The sequence below is a fragment of the Eptatretus burgeri genome, chromosome 6 (assembly GCF_056783735.1).
Source record: "Eptatretus burgeri isolate ZD-2024b chromosome 6, Ebu_testis_v1, whole genome shotgun sequence".
Classification (NCBI taxonomy): Eukaryota; Metazoa; Chordata; class Myxini; order Myxiniformes; family Myxinidae; genus Eptatretus; species Eptatretus burgeri.
In genome coordinates, this window is record NC_140966.1 from 25,910,517 (window position 1) to 25,927,227 (window position 16,711).

General features: G+C 41.8%; 1 protein-coding gene across 2 annotated transcripts in view; it reads right to left on the minus strand.

The window, feature by feature from the left end:
* Nucleotides 1–1,014: 1,014 nt before the first annotated feature.
* Nucleotides 1,015–16,711, minus strand: part of LOC147024422 (DENN domain-containing protein 2B-like) — a 252,398-nt gene continuing 236,701 nt past the window's right edge. For both annotated transcript variants that reach the window (XM_085884333.1, XM_085884331.1), the window contains exons 18-19: nucleotides 10,347–10,433; nucleotides 1,015–8,997 (exon numbers count right to left, since the gene is read on the minus strand). In XM_085884333.1, the coding sequence (XP_085740459.1) occupies nucleotides 8,966–8,997; nucleotides 10,347–10,433 (119 nt within the window). In that variant the 3' untranslated portion in view covers nucleotides 1,015–8,965. The remainder of the gene's footprint in view (nucleotides 8,998–10,346; nucleotides 10,434–16,711) is intronic.

Consider the following 16,711-nt stretch of genomic DNA (forward strand, 5'->3'; position numbering starts at 1 on the left):
CACCTCATTTCCTAAGCGCTCTCCAGTGCCAAGTCAAGCTGTGATTATTTTTAGACTTTTTGATGGTGATAACTTACTTCATCTAATACTTACAAGTACATATGTATCATTGTCAATATCAATGTTTGTATCAACAACTGCAACTCCAACCTTTTGGCAAAAGCAGCCTGGTGTTTTCATCTCTCCATTGATGAGTCCTTGGGAAGACGCTATGATTGCTGCTCATCAGAGTGAATAACGAATGGCATCGTGTATTTTAACTCTCGCTGCCAGGTGCTGAACAAAGAGCCAAAAAAGTTATGATGGCAACATACATTGGCAGACATTACCAAGAACTCTCTACTCCATTAACTCCACATATTGAGTTTCACCCTGTATACTTTTCTGACTTCACCCACTGGCCATTAGCAATTATGGCATTTCCCCTTTGGCCAAAAGGCACAGACAAGGCATAATTGAATATAAATTTTCCGATTTTTATCATGGCAAATAACATTTCAGTATAAGAAAAGTAAGCTCACAAGGTAAACTGTATAGACACAACATGCAGACAGTAAAGTGAGACCTGTAAGGAAAGTGAGACAGCCAACGTCCATATAGAGCGCATCACAATATCGACATGATTAATAAAGCAACTCTACTTTATGCACAAAAAAGCCTTTCGTGGCAAACACAATTATTTAAAGGGATTTCTTCACGCAAGAACATAAGGCAGAATACAACTTAGAATGCATCTCTCGCCCACTTCCTTAATTCTCACTCACCCAGATTTATCACTAACTTGCGAGTGTTTTAAAAATTGGACATTTCACTGAAATGTCAAGGAACACAGCCAGCGTCAGAGACAAATTTTCAAAGCTTTGCCAATGACGGTATTTATGGTAATGTTATTGCCAAATTTTACAAAGAAATATTTATTTTGGAGGACTGATTCATGAAGCATTATGAATGCGAAAGTTTATTTACTTTAGAAAATGGAAAATCAAGCAGATGATCGAACAGACAGCAACCGGAGACGATCAAAAGTTTATTCGTATGAGACATTAAAAATAAAAAACAAAAGAAAAGAAAAATAAGACAAGTGGAATATATAGATTATGCCATGAAGAAATTTTTGTGTCATATATATGTGCATAACATTACAACGTGTACATTAGGAGGGCATAAAATGAATGATAAACATCCGCACAAGTCATTTTCACTCCATCACATCACGAGAAACTTGGTTTTCATTTTCACTCCATCAATCAAAAGAAACTGGCTTTAGCAACAGCACAAGCCATGACGGTTTCGATCAATCTTGGTACAGTGAAAGGTCATATTATAACAGAATCAGTTGAGTTGCATGAGAAAGGATGATAGCCGAGGCAATAGAGGTACGTGCAGTCGCCTCTGTGCTGTCTAGCCTGGGTTTGAAGCTCGACCCAGCTATAAACTGTCATCTTGGTGTTTGACATGCAAGGTGATTATTATCAGTGTGAGTGTGTGTCATCCCTTGAATGGACGTTAAACTGGGCATTCCATTTGTTGATGCACATTAAAGATCCCATGTCTCCTTCGTGAGGAATAGCTGAGCTATCACCGGCACCCTGAATAAATGCTAAATTCCTACCATGACTACCACTGGGAAGACAATGGCAAACCACGAGTGCAATCCTTGGCATGAGGTTGCTTTGGCAGCACTGAATTTCAGGCACAGTACCAGAGTTCTATTACAAGGACTGTTGCAAAGTCCTTCCTGATAAAATGTGTTTGTTGTACATCATCAACAAATTATTTTCCATGCCATTTTCATTGGATGAAAGGGTGTATTTTGCAGAAAACTGGCATTTTAGTGGACACCAAAGCATTATGCTAAAATCATAAAGTTGGAAGGAGAGTAATAAGCGACTTTCAAAATGACGTAATCCACTCCAGAATGCTTGTTGTGCAGGCGTAGAAACACCTGGAAATAGTGACGTTTGGGCACCATAAAATATATCGTGTGTACTCGATAAAGATTGTTACCTAAAGTGGCTCACAAAGCTTCGAAGAGAAGCTGAAAATACTTGGAAAATTAGCTGATAGAAAGGGCTGTGCCTCTGCAAAACAAAACAGTTGGAGAATTTTCTCAGCTTGATGAATGGGCAGCTGCCAAAACTGCAAACTCCTGAACATGTGGGCTGGTGCAAGGCCCGAGTGGACAGGTTTGTGCTGTGCAACCCTCCCAACGGATTGCTACCTGTGAATGGACTTTGAACCTTGTGGGAATGCATCCTGCGAACACGGCAGCTAGTTTGGTGATTTTTTTGTTATTGTTTGTATACCTTGTCGAGGCTCGTATGAGAGCTAATACACAACGCACAGCAAGGGGGCATGAGACAAGAGGGGCGGGAGTGGGAGGGACAAAACAGTGGGGAACAGACACATGAGGAGATCTGTGGAAGGGAGAGGGATGGGACGGGGAACATGGGGAAGAGAAGATGGACATTACAGGGACTTTCAATAAGGAAAGCATGGGAATTGAAGGAAGTGGGTTTGGGTGGATTATCGGGGGTAGAAAAGATTGAGGATTTGGATGGGGGATGATAAGAGGTGGTGGTGAACAGCTGTTTTGAAAGCCTGGAGGGAAGAATGGGAAAGAATAGAGTGAGGGAGTTTATTCCAAAGGAGGGGAAAAAGAGGAATGAAAGAGTGAAGGTGAGCAGTGATTCGTGATTTTGGTAGTTTTACCAGAAGGGGGTTGTTGGCGGACCTTGAGCGCCCTGTGGAAATGTGGTGGGGACAAATCGCAGAGAGAGCAGGGGGGGAGGCTAGAGAGGAGACGGTAGAAGACAGAAAGACCACCGACCAACCTGCAGTGATTGAGTGAGAGGCCCAAAGACTCATCTTCCTTGCAGGAGATGCCGATGATCTTAAATGCCCTGGTTTCGACAGCGTGAAGCTGAGAAAGGTGGGAGGCAGGAGCATCAGCCCTGAGGAGAGAGCAGCACTCCATCAGGTTACGGACAAAAGCTTTGTAAGTGGTCAGGAGCTCAAGAAGGCCGAGGAAGGACTTTGCACGACGGAGGATTCCCAGTCGGCGACTGGCTTTGGAGGCGAGGTAGGAAATGTGACTTTCCCAGGAAAGGTCATGGCAGATAGTGAGACCCAGAAGCTTGAAAGAAAAGACTTCCGCCAGAGGATTGTGAGAAAGTGGACAGGGGCGTTTTCTAAACGGTCCTTTCGAGGAGACATAGTGAGAGTGTGAGATTTGTCCAGATTGAAAGACATGTTCCACGTGTTGGACCAGTTTGTGATTTTATCCAGATCTGCAGTGAGCGAAGAAGCTGCTGCTTGCCGGTCTGAGGGATGACAGATGGTACGGCAGAGGGTGAGGTCATCAGCAAAGAGATATAAAGGATTTACCAGAGATCATTGATGAAAACCAGAAAAAGAACAGGGTCCAGAACGCTACCTTGAGGAACTCAAGCCTGGACAGGAAGAGGGGATAAAAGAACTCCATTTCGGGCCACACGTTGACTGTGCAGGAGAGTAAGTCTGCGAGCCATGAGTGGAGATGGCCTTGGATACCATAGGAAGAGAGTTTGGTGAGTAGGGCAGGGTGCCAGACTGTGTCAAAAGCACGTGATATGTCCAGGGATACGGCTCGGATTTCCTGTCTGGCATTGAGGACCTCCATCCATTGATGGGAGAGCAGAAGCAGCATATCCAGGGTAGAGTGACCTGGTCTGAAACCAAATTGATGATCGAAAATCAAGCCATTGGAGAAGAGGAAGGATTTCATGTCTGAAGCGATGATGGATTCCATAACCTTGCTGATGAGTGGGAGAAGGCTGATTGGTCTGCCGTTGCAGGGATCTGTTTTTGCACCTTTTTATGCAGGGCAGTGAAGTTTGCAGATTTCCAAGCAGATGGCAGATGACCTTGAGCAAATGAGAGGGTGAATAGAACAGAGAGAGGGTGAGCAAGAGCAGAAGAGCAGGCTTTGAGGCCATGTGGGCTGATGCCGTCTGGACCGGTTGCAGAATGTGAGTCGAGGTTTGAAAGCAAGCTCTCCACCTTGTCAGGAGAAAAGGACACGGAGTCCAGGGACAGTTGGGTGCGACTGGGTAAGGTGCGTCGAGAAAGTGATGGGTTTTGGACACAAGATTTAGCTGCAAGCACCGAGTTTAGGCATTCAGCTTTTTCACGTGCGGTATCAGCAGTGCGGACATTTGAGGTAAGGGAGGGGATGGAGCGGGAACATACACCAGAAACAGATATGGTTAGATGCCACCAGGATTTGGAGGAGGGAGAGAGATTTGAGAGTTCAGACTGGATATGAAAAAGATGTTGTTTTCTGGCTCTCCTGAGGGTAGATACACACTTGTTCCGATCTTTGTGGAAGGAACTGAGATTGCCCTCAGTTGGGTTTGCTTTCCATGAGGCAAAGGCAAGTTGTTTCAGGATAACTGCCTCACCACAAGCTTCAGTAAACCAAGGGCGGGAGGAAGGGTAGGACAACTGAAGACGAGAGGGGATAAATCTGTGCATGAGGGAGAGCAATTTTCTTTGAAAGAATTCCCAGGATGAGTTGATGTTTGAGAAAGTAGTGATAGGAGACCAGTTTATAAGTTTGATGGCTGCTTGGAGACCCTGCCAGTCGGCTTGAGTGAAATGCAAGACTCGACAGCGGTGAGGTGGTTCTCTGATAACAACCAGAGAGATGTCCACTTTGACAAGGATGTGGTCAGAAGAACCGATTGGAGTGGAGGAAGAGCAGCAGATATCGTTGGGGAAATTTGTCAAAATCAGATCCAGAAGAGATGGAGTACCATTGGTTGAGATCCGGGTCGGGAAGTTGACCGATTGAGTCAGTCCCAATGAGTCGCAGAAAGCTTTTGCTGAGGTGCCATGACAGGTGAGAGAGGTACCCACACCTAGCCAACTGGCATAATGACAATTGAAGTCACCACAGAAGAGGAAGAGAGAGTTTGGATGAAAAGATGGAATATAGTCCATGTTTTCAGATAGTGAGGTGTAGATGGAGTCATCACTGTTAGGTGGATGGTATAGTACACATATAAACATGAGGTGGGAGTGGAGGGGAAGCCGTAGCCAGATATATTCCTGGGGGTGTGAGGGAGTGAGAGCAGTGCATGGAGAGTGAGTATTAGAGTCGTTGATGAAGAGAGCAACACCTCCACCAGGACGAGGCTCAGGTCTGTCATACCGAAGGAGGGAGTAACCGGGGAGAGATACTTGGGAGTCAGACACGTCTTGGGAGAGGAAAGTTTCTGTTAGGCAGATTATGTCTGGTTTGTCAGTGGCAACCTGTATGGAAAGATCTGAAAGGTTTGAGCAAAGGCCCGGATATTTGAGGTCCACACTTTTAATGAAGAGGTGGGGTAGGAGGCTTTGTGTGCAAGGGGGGGGAGGATAGGACAAGGGATGAGGGGGAGGCAAGGAGGGTTGTTGAAAGAGTGTGGGGGATTGCCAAATAGCTATGGGAGGGGGCCAAATGAGGAGGAGAAAAGGCTTTGTGGTGCTGGGGGAGAGGGGGGACAAGAGAGGGGGAAGAAGGCAGTTGAGGATTTGAGGAGGTAGAGTGATGAGATGGAGGTGAGAGGGCAGTGGAAGGAGGCAGCTTTGTGGATGGGAGGGAGGGCAACTTTGGGAAGGATGAGTGAGGGGGATGAATGATGGGAGAAAGGTGAGGGGGGAGTTTTTGAGAGAGGTGAGAGGGAGGCTTGGAGGGAGAAGAGGGGGATGGTTGCTTTGAGAGTGAGGGGTGAGAGGAGTGAGTTGGCACTGAATGTGGAAAAAAAGAATGGTTGATGGAAAGCGAACATTCATCGCAAACTGGGGTTTTAAAAAGTTTTAGGTCATAGATGCGATTTAACACAATTATTGATGGATGAAATAAAGGCGAATTCAGAGAATGAAGAGAAGAAACGCTGTAACAGTTGGATTTTTTTAGTCAAGGAATGAAGGAGAGGTCGAACTGAGAACAGTCTGTTAAAATAGCAAAAGAGTCGTGCATTATGAAACAGTAAAGAGTACCACGTGTGTGAGAGAGGAAGATGAAGCATTATAAGATCGTTTTTGTTATTATTATTAATGTTTGAGAGTTTTCAACAGATTAGGTCATGGAAGTGTTGTCGAAAAAATGGAGGAAGAAGAGGAGTAAGAAGAATAAGAGGAAGAAGAAGAAGCAGAATCGGGAGAAGGTTTGCGTATTGTTATTTTTTTTTTAAAGATAAGAAATAGAGAGATTAGTTGGGAGAATGGGGGACGTTAGGAAAGTGGGGAGGATAGAAATTGAAGGTAATGGGGAGTAAAAAAAAACAAAAAACGATCAAACACCGAGGGGAACCGGTAGGCCTCAAGCCTAGGCCAAGGCCTAGGCCTCAAACACCCGGTAAGAACATCGACAAAAACTCACAAAATAGCACGATTTTTGAAACACAACCGAACTCGGAACACAGTAACATGTTGGTGAGAAATTTAAACAGTTAAAACGGGACAAATAACGACCGGAAACTTAACTTTGAGAACATCAGCAGAGAGCCCCTAAGGAGACCTCTCAACGCTCCAAACCCAGAACCGGAAGCAATTTAATAGACGTCTACAATTATAAAGACGATGTTGTGCGCCATTATCAAGCAACGGTAACCAACTCTTCAGACAAGGACCTCTTCGCGATGTGAAAATACACAAAGCTTGTGTATCTGGTTTGCTTGCTTCTGAACACTAATGGGAAGGACATATCTGGGGCTTGTTAATGTGCAGGGTAGGTTTAAAATGATGATATTTACCATTAATCATGTTGGGAGGTGGGGGGGGGGGGAGCTATGAGAGCAGCTGTGTAGGCTGTTATAAATATGTTGTTAGTTTCTGGGGCCACAAGTGAAATTGTACGAGATTTTTGCATCTCTTACTAAAATAAGTGTTCATGTGTGTGACATTTCTCCAGTGTATATGTATATCCACTGTGGCCGCTTGCTTGTATGAAGAGAAAATTATTTGTAATAGACACCATTCGTGGATATTTCTCGTATTTTGTATATTGATATGAGTCCGATGGAACACAACAATTATGGTTAACCATTTCAAAATTCCTACTCTTTCGTTGAAATGCTGAAAATTATGTTAAAAAGAGGGTTTGAATTACAGATTTTGTGCTCGTAACGGCAGGTTAAAAGTACCCAGACGAGCAGAAATGGGTCACTGAAAACGCACACACAACACACGTGTGAAAGGCCTCGTGTTAGCATCAATACGTCATTTTGAAAGTCGTGTATTATCTTTGGATTTTTCAGTTGATATGCTTTAAGACCCTCAATTCCATATTGAAAGGTTGGAAGAGATTTAATGAGTATCGAGAGACAGAAGACAACCAGGGTCATGCTTTAATATAGCTTGCATATACAAAATTATGGAATGTTTTTGGATGACAATGCTATGACCATAAATTGGACGTGTGGTTTGGAACTGGTTTGAGCAACTTGGAGTGAACCTCACATACTAGTCCTGGCCAGGAAACTCTTAGGATATCAATGTAATTTAACAACTTTCCCAGTATTTTGATTTAAGTTTTACCAGCAAGGAGAGCAAGTCCAAATGGGAGCCAAATTTGTGGGCTTACTACCTCTGTGCTGATAAAGAGGGAGAGTTATGAGGATATGGTTTCATCTTTATAAGGGTGTGGAGATCCGAACGGTTTCTCCCCTTGACCATGGACTTTCAGAGTCAAAAACACAACTTCCATTCTGATGGCATCATGAAACGCTCCCACTGCTTGGGACAATTTTGGACATTTTTTGACTGTCTGGAAATTAAATACAGAGAAAAAGACTTTAACTTATGCACCAAATTTCACAGGTGGAGAGTCATTCTATGGTTGGGAGAAAATAAATAAATTCCCCTTGGTAAGTTGTCGTGATAATGCTGAACAGTTGTATAAGCTGATCATATACAACCTAAAAGTTCCAGTCTCAGTATTAATCCTGCCTTTGAGAAAAGCTGAGAAGTCCCGTTTTTCAATCAATGCATCAAGTGGTTCTCATCAGTCCTACAATGTGAAGCAGAACCTACTGTATATTTGTCTCTGCCCCAAACGGCACTCAATGTAAATACCATATTTGAGTGTTATAACGATGCATCAACAACCCATCCAATGTTGGAATCCTCTTTGAACACAGTACATCCGTCCCTGCTGGAGGAATGCCACTTAAACAATGTTGAATTAATAATTTAAATCTTGTGGAATAATTGCCGCCAGTTCGGGTATTCCCAGTTTTCCCAGTTCGCAATTCGGGTATTCTATAATATTTTGGCAACTGATTTTATGTAAAAGTCCTATCTTTTAAAAATCCTTGAAAAAGTCGCACCTTTAGAACGATTCAATACCCAAAGATGGAGAAAACTTTCATTTCTTCAAGCATTCTCAAAGGTCTCCATTTAAAACTGATTAGTGCTTCAATACGATTAACAAAATAATTATTTTTCTGATCTGAAAGTCGAACATAAATGATTCTTCAAAAGATGAGGATCATGTAATTAAGATGTGAAAGAATTGCAAATCCATTTGTAACATTTCATAATATATGTATATGTACTTTGCATACCTTTTTCAAACTTTTCTAACGATGTGTAGCATCAGGAGTGACGAACCTACAACTATATTTTGTACAAAATAACAAATGTGCAAGAAATAATCCTCAAGTACATCCGAAGATCATGTCGATTTGTACATACTATATGTAAACATTTCTGTGTTAGCAACAAGCTCCAATGGGAACTAAATCAGCATTCCACTTGGGCTGTGGCTGCCAGAGTGAGGCTGCATTGCTCCAGATTTGTACAAAGTGGCTGCGAGCTCCCAACAGTAAAATTATCACTCTGCATGAGGCATGAAATGAGTTCACTTGGATTGTAATCTTCATTCCTTAGAAGGATTTACTCTCACGGGATGTGACTTGAGGCAAGCCTGGCTCGGCTTCTACTTTTTGGAGAGCATTCGCATGCGGCTTCCTGAATAAAAGGGCACATGTGCACGTGTTCACTCATGTATAATTACTTCAGATGAAAACCTTCACGTACACATACAGTAAATGCAGACAGACCAGCCTTCTTCATAAATGTACCATATCCATTTTAAAATATTTTCCGACATATAATCTTAACTTTTGAGACAAAGATGTGAGGTTTGTGCGGGGTTGCATGAGTCTTGATGCTAAAGATAAACAATGGCAGTTGAGAAAGTGCAATGCTCGTTTTGATGGGATCATATGAAATACTGTATCAATTAATTCACATTATTGTTTCTGTTACATGGGGGCAATTCAGATCACTAATAGTCTGTCGAAAAAAAAAATCCATACAGTGTACTCACCTTTGAGCTGCCTGGTCCAAGTATGATTCCTAAACTGAATATAAATTGTCACCTTGGTGTTTTGCTGTAAGTGTCCATAAATAAGTGTGGTGTTTGCACAGGCGTTAAAGCCGGAGACCTGTCAACGAGCATAAGTTACTTCTAGTGGATGTTAAGGATCCCATACTGTGGTTTGTAAGGAGTAGGTAGCTGTAACCTTCACCCTTACAAAATTCCAAATTCCTGTCCTGACTACGACCACCAGGATTGCAATGGAAAACCACCCAGTGTACATATTTCCTTGCAAGCCTGGTGTTGGCTTAGTGGTTAGGGTGGTGGCTTGGGATCCCAGGGTCCTGAGTTCAAGCCCCGTTGGCTGCTGAATTAACACCAGGGGGTTGACTCAGCCTGTCATCCTTCCGAGGTCGGCGAAATGAGTGCCAGTGTACTGGTCCCGGTGTATGCCCCGGTTAGAATAGGTGTACCATATCCCTGTGTGTCGTAAGAGGCGACCAGGGTTGGCGTCAGGAAGGGCATCCGGCCATAAAACATTGCCTCAAGAAAAAGCCAAACCCCTGCACAGCAGGGAAAAATGTCTGTAAAAACGGTACATATTTCCTTGCCCAGGAAGCTGCTTTGGCAATCCCTGACACTGTAAAGGGTTTAGCATGAATCCACTCGATGTTGTAAGATAAAGGGGCATTGACATTAATATTCAAATTTGGAGGGCATTTCAAAATATTATGCCCACTATACCATTCCAACTGGTGTTTCTTGCTGGGCACAAAATGTTTGGAAGAATGAATTTTCCCATCTTATTTCACTAACTATGATGAAGGAAAGTAAATTTTGTGAAACAAAATGTTTTGGTGTAATATCCTTTGTAAGTTCAGTGAAAGTTGACAAAGCCATTGAAAATTGTGTGGCAGAGCAAAAATAAACAAAGAATTGCCTCATGAAAAATAAAAACAAACAAACGCTTCCCTGAAGCTCGTTTGAGAATACGCACCGAGTCCTCGAAGGAAACGATTCACTCCACTCTGCTCACCGCCTGGTGATTCCTCAAGGAATTGAGCGGCACGCAGTTCAAAGAGACCTGTGGCAGACAAACCCACATAATATTCATTTAATATCACGAAGAAAAACGTGGTAAATTGGCATCACCAAAAATTTGACAAACACAACATCCTTACATGAGCCAAATAGTGTATTTACATGAGCCAAATGTTACATGGTAATACTGTGTAAAGAGTGCAAGAAAGTGAAATTGACTTTTCAAAATTTCTAGGGCTTGTAGAAAGATTGGACTTGTCTTCACTGAACAGCAAACCTTTACATATTGCGGGGGTTACGTTCCTGGAAAATTCCACTATCGTTAAAACCAATTCCCCATGGTAACAAGGGAGTTAGGTTCCTGGGCTTCAATCAAACACAGAGGAAGGTGGGTGGGAGCCAAAAAATAAACACATCACAATTGAAATAAACATGTGAAATAAATATAAATTGGTTTTATGGTGAAGTCTCCTGCTGTGATGAAGCAGATTAAACATTCAGCAGCAATTAAACTACCCCCCTCACCCCCACCATTGCTTCCCTATTAATGTCTTAAATTGTTTTCCTTTGTAATCTGTCCATGTGTTTCTTATATAAATCATTCTGCAGCTTCATAAACCAGGGAATAAATATACTATAAATAGATTAGGTGTGTGTGTGTGTGTGTGTGTGTGTGTGTGTGTGTGTGTGTGTGTGTGTGTGTGTGTGTGTGTGTGTGTGTGTGTGTCGTTGATTATCTCCATACTTCGGGTTTCAGAGGGTGGAATGGAGTCTTCTAAGGACTCCAATTATCCAACTCAGTTTCAGTGAAGGATCGTGATTCATGGGTTAAGTTGTGAAGTTGTGTTGTTCTCAGTGTTTTGTTCCGAGGACTCTTTTTCAGGATCGTCACTGAGCCCCGTACAGCTTCCAACTGCAGTTTGTTTGTGGTAATGTTCTGAGGGATGGTTTGTAGGATCTTTGCGAAGTTGTTCTTTGTCATTCCCTTTGGCCCAATTATCACTGGTTCAATTTTGGCACTCTTCAGCTTCCAGGATCTTTTCCCTTCATTCTTGAGGTCTTGATATTTGGTCATTTTCTTGATCTATGCATTATTTAGACCAAAATCACTGGGTACTGAAACCTCAATCAACAATGCCTTACTTTCCTTTTTGTATACGAGTACTATGTCCGGTCACAGTGCTTTGTTTTCAATGATCATACGAGATGGGATAATCAGGTCATATTTGAGCATTATGTCCTTGTTTTCAATTACTGCTTTTCGTTCGTGTTTTCATGAGTTTTGTTGAACTGGGATATTGAAATTTCTGCAGATGTGTCTTAGGATTACTCTACATACCGTGTTGTGCCTTTGTGTATACAGCTGTTCTGACATGAGTTTTTTTACATCCCAATAGGAGGTGACTTGTGCGTTCTGTTTCTACCTTGCAGAACCTACACTTGCCCGATTGACTCAGTCCTGCCATTTTTTTAAAAAGTCATTTGTGTAGGTCTTGAGTGTTTATAATGATTTGTTCACCATCCCAAATGAGCTGACCTCTTCTTTGCCATTCCAGTGATCCATCTTTGTCAAACCCCAATCTGTCCAACTTTTTTGTTTTATATTTTCATGCTCTTTTGTCTTTCTCCCAGTTGTCACTATATGCTGCATCTGTTGGTATTTCATATTTTTCTTTTGCCTTTTTTGCAAATGGTGTGGCTATATTTAACCTCTGCCATCGAAGATGGATGAAGATCGAAGATAGAGAGTTACTGTTTTCACCCGTCTGTTTGTGAACAGTATTACAGAAAAACTCCTGGACGGATTTCGGCGAAACGTGGTGGGGGGATTAGGTATGGTCCAAGGATCATGCCATTAGATTTTGAACTTGGTCCAAAGTCTAATGTGGCCGCTATGGCGGCCATTTTGAAAAAATATTTGAATTTTTGTTTTTGCATTTCTCCATGTTTTAAAGTGATTTCCAACCCCAAAAAATTAATTTGTTAGAGGAAAAAAAAAACTTAGAAAATTTTGCAACTTTTTTTCAAAAAAATTTAGATTTTATTTGAAAAATATTTGAATTTTCTTTTTTGCATTTCTACATGTTTTATGTGATTTCCAACCCCCCCCCCGCCCAAAAAAAAATTGTTAGAGAAAAAAACAACAAATTTTGCAACTTTCTTTTCAAAAAAATTTCGATTTTTTTTTTTGGCATTTCTACATGCGCATCGATCTCGTTTAGTTTATTCAATCGTGGTTCAGTAGAGTCTGATACGTTTTGACCTACAATGAATAGGATATCAGGTTCACTTAAGTGACCGAGCAGTATGTATTGGCAGCGGAGGTTTTGCACTCTACCGAGTGCTCCCCCTCAAGTTGTTGCTGTTTCGGTTTGGTACATGACATCTTCTATTCGCACCTGTTTTTGGAAGTTTTTTGCAAGGTGAGTAAGATACCTTTTCTGGTTTGTTGTGTTCATCATTGAATAGAAATTTTATTCCTTAGTCTGTTGAACTTTTCACATACTCTGCTAATCCTACAGTCATCGCTCTGAACACTTAATTGAGTTCCATCAGTCCACCACCTCCTCTTTCCTCAGCAAGTACATTCTCAAGATGCATCGATTTTTGAAGAACATTTTGTGGATGGTGAGGAGATTTCTTGTATTGATATCTATTTTTCTCATTTCCTCTTGTGGCCAGTTCACTATCCTGCAGCGTTATTGGAACACTGGTACTGCAAGTTTGTTTTTGGCTTTAATTTTGTTCCTTGTGGAGAGGTATGTTTTCAGGATCAGCCGAGCTCTATGCAGGTATTCTTTGGTAATTGTTGTGTGCATTTTTATGACACATTTGTTGGCCCTGTTCAACTCCAAGTTATTTGTGTGATGCTTCGTTTTCTAGCTCCTGGGTTGTTGTATGGAGGTCGATTTTTATGTTGACCATTTTTGGTGGTCTACCTTGCTCAAATGTGCACTTGGGCCAAATTCCATTTGGATGCCATCAGAGTACCGTTTCACTAATTCAGTTGTTCAGACAATTTCTCGTCGTTCGGTGCAGAGTTTCAAATCATCCATGTAAAGTAGATGTGTCAACTTTCTTGTTTCTTCGGATGTTCTTTTATTGATCATTCAAGTGTATCCGTGTCTTGCTCATTAGTGAGGATACTTAGTGGATCCAGAGCCAGGCAAAACAAGAGGGGGGAAAGGCTATCTCCTTGATAGATAGATCCCACGTCATATGTTCACTCCTGGTATTTCGATCTTTCTCTCCGAATGCTGCAGGATTTGTGTGGCATTCCGTATATCCATGGTTTTCTCAATGAGCTTAATTGTTTGGGGTTGATCCTGTACATTTGCATGCACTTTATCATCCATGAATGTGGGACACTGTCAAAAGTTTTTTTTTGTCTACCCAGGCTGTGGTCAATTCGGTTCTTTTTGTTTTGCATTTTTTGAGTTCGGCCTTGTTCAGTAGCAAGTGGTCTATTTTTCTGTAACATCCTCTCTTGCATCCCTTCTCTTCTGCCTCTTGGCTTCCTTATTGTGTTACGTGGTGGTATGACGTTTCTCTGATGATTCCTGTTAAAAGTTTGTATGTTGTTGGTAGACAGGTTATTGGCTGGTATTTGTGAGGTACTGAAGTTGGGTTTCATCAGATTTTGGGACAAGGAAGGTGTTACCTTTTGTGAGCCATTCATCTATTTCCTGATCTCCTTGGATAAGTTCATTGAATGCTCATTGACATCTTTTGACATTTTGGTTATTCCTGGCAATATTAACAATTGTATGAAGATGTCGCTGTTCGGGGTAGTTTTAGATTTGTAGTGTGGGTTGGTGTAATAGTATATTATATTTGGTGTGGGATTCAGAGGAAAAAAGTGTCGAAAGATGTCGTGATGGCAATCCAAAAAAGGAATGTGGTGTAGTATTGTGGTGTCATTCCTCCCTTGTCGTTCCTTTCGTCATTCCTTCCTACCTAGTGTAGTTGATTTTTGGGGATTCCTGTTTTTGTTTTTGTTCCATCCCTTTATGTTTTTTCATTCTTTATAATATTTGTGTGACTTGCTTAACTGTTTTTTCCCAATCTGGATGCCAATGACATTATCATCTCATAAATTATTTAGAGGGATGTCTACATGGGGAACTCACTGACCACCACCCCCTCAGTGATACATCTCATACAAGTTTCTTCTAGAGTTCCTTTAATGTCCCGTCCAATATTCCCATCCCTCTGTATTCAATCAGACACTCTGCTACTCTGTTGTCCTTCACTTTTGAAGTCATCTATTTATTTTGTATGATGACATGGCAGAATTTTTCGTTACCCTCTCTCCTTTCTCTGCTCCTTCCCTTCAATTCTATCCCCATACACCTATATCCTCCTAATCTGCCCCCCCTTTCTCTCCCAAACTCCACACAGCTCCTTTCCTTCTTCTACTGTTATACATTCTCTTCTTTTCCTCAATTTACTTCTGACCTATACATCCACAAAAATACACCGAGCGGGTTTGACGGTCAGCTTGGATAGAAAACTTGATGCAACTGTGTGTTAATCAACCTTAGCGACTACGGAAAGTGAAAACAGAATGCAAATTGAACTTAAAATAAACAGGCTCGAAGAGGCCACTCAAAGCAAAAAATCTCCATATTCTCGGAATCATTCCCAACATCGTTATACAATTTTCAAACCCGCGTTTATGGCAGTGAAATAAATACTTTAAGTGTGTGCATTTAATGGCTGTATTCAGGACAGAGCTGGACCCCAACTAAAAAGGACCCTCAGGCCACCGTGATGCTCAATCACAAGCTGTCTGCACATCTGCATGGAGTCACGTGACCAGCCAGCTCGCCGACGGATGAAATGCCCTAACAAAATCTTAAAACGTCCGTTTTTTCACCGGAATTCTTTCAGATGATTGTAGAGCACATCCCCAAACCATCTAAAATATACACATTAATCTCACAGACACTACGAATATGCAGTCCCTCAGGAGGACATGTTACGAGGTGAAGCAGTGAATGGAAAGCATGTGGTGTCCCTTCCAGAGTCTCATGGTTATTTGAATTCAATATATTTTCCTCATAAAAAGTGTGTTTCTGAGCAGATTTGCATGAAAAGTATCTTCATTAAACGTGTCGCTACACCAAAAGGTCCCAAAAGTGAAAGCAGAAATCAACTAGAACTTAAAGACAGCCTCGTTATATGGCATGGAAACGGATGGAAGCCCATGGAAGCGACTCCTTGCTGCAATGCATTCCACACAGACCGAGGATATAAACATTCAATTTTAACAAAACTTGATGCAACCGAGTGTTAATCAACCTTAGCGACTATGAAAAGTGAAAACATAATTTAAATTGAACTTAAAGTAACCGTGCAAAGCCGCGTTGAAGTCAGCGGACCTCGCGTTGCCCAATAAACAGGGCCAGACGATAGAGGTAACAAGAAACGAGTTGGTCGAATTCAATCTTATTAATAATCCCTAAGAAACCCATTATGCAATAAAGCCGTCTGATGCTTCCTTGCAGGCCATTCGACCAATCGGTCATTTTGCACTTGATGACCCTGTAACCTTGACCCCGAGGCGAAAATGCGAAAAAGAGCTCAGACGATCTATGGAGAGCAACTTGTATTATCATCGTGTCAAGTTAGAACTCAATCGGCTGAGACGTCTAGGAGGAGATAGAAAAATAAAAATTGTTGACGGACGGACAGACGGATCTGAGGACATCGAACGGTGAAATTAGGTCAGCGAGTTGACCTAATAAAGAGACACCTCCATTCCTATCCTCTTCCCTTCTGTTCCTTTGCTCAATGTTGGCATTTCCTATTTATTCCCTCCCTACACTGTGTAAACGTAATGCATAGATGCCTTAAAAGTGGTCACATGATCACATATATTTACATAATGAGGGGGTACTGCACAAATTGCTTAAACAATAGTACACATACGGTAATATGAAAAGGTGACTTTAGAATGCTCTTTTCAATAACCAGTATGACCCCCTGTAAACCTCAATGAAAGTATCAGCAGACAAATCAGTTTCTTGGCAATGGCAATACTGGGTGCTTTGCCACTGCCTTCCCAGCATTGTTTGTCCATTCTCTAACCTTTTAAATGCTGAGCATCAAGTAAGGAAGCAGCACGTACCATTTTCAAAGTTTTTCGTATGACTTGGATAGGGTTTGAACCAACGACCTTACAGACTCTAATTGGAAGAATTACATGGCAGTTACATCCACCTCAACTGGTGCATGGTTTGTCTGGCCATCGAGGTAGGAACAAAATCAAAGAAACACACATGTATATAATGTTGCGAATTCGCGCCAGCCGGCATA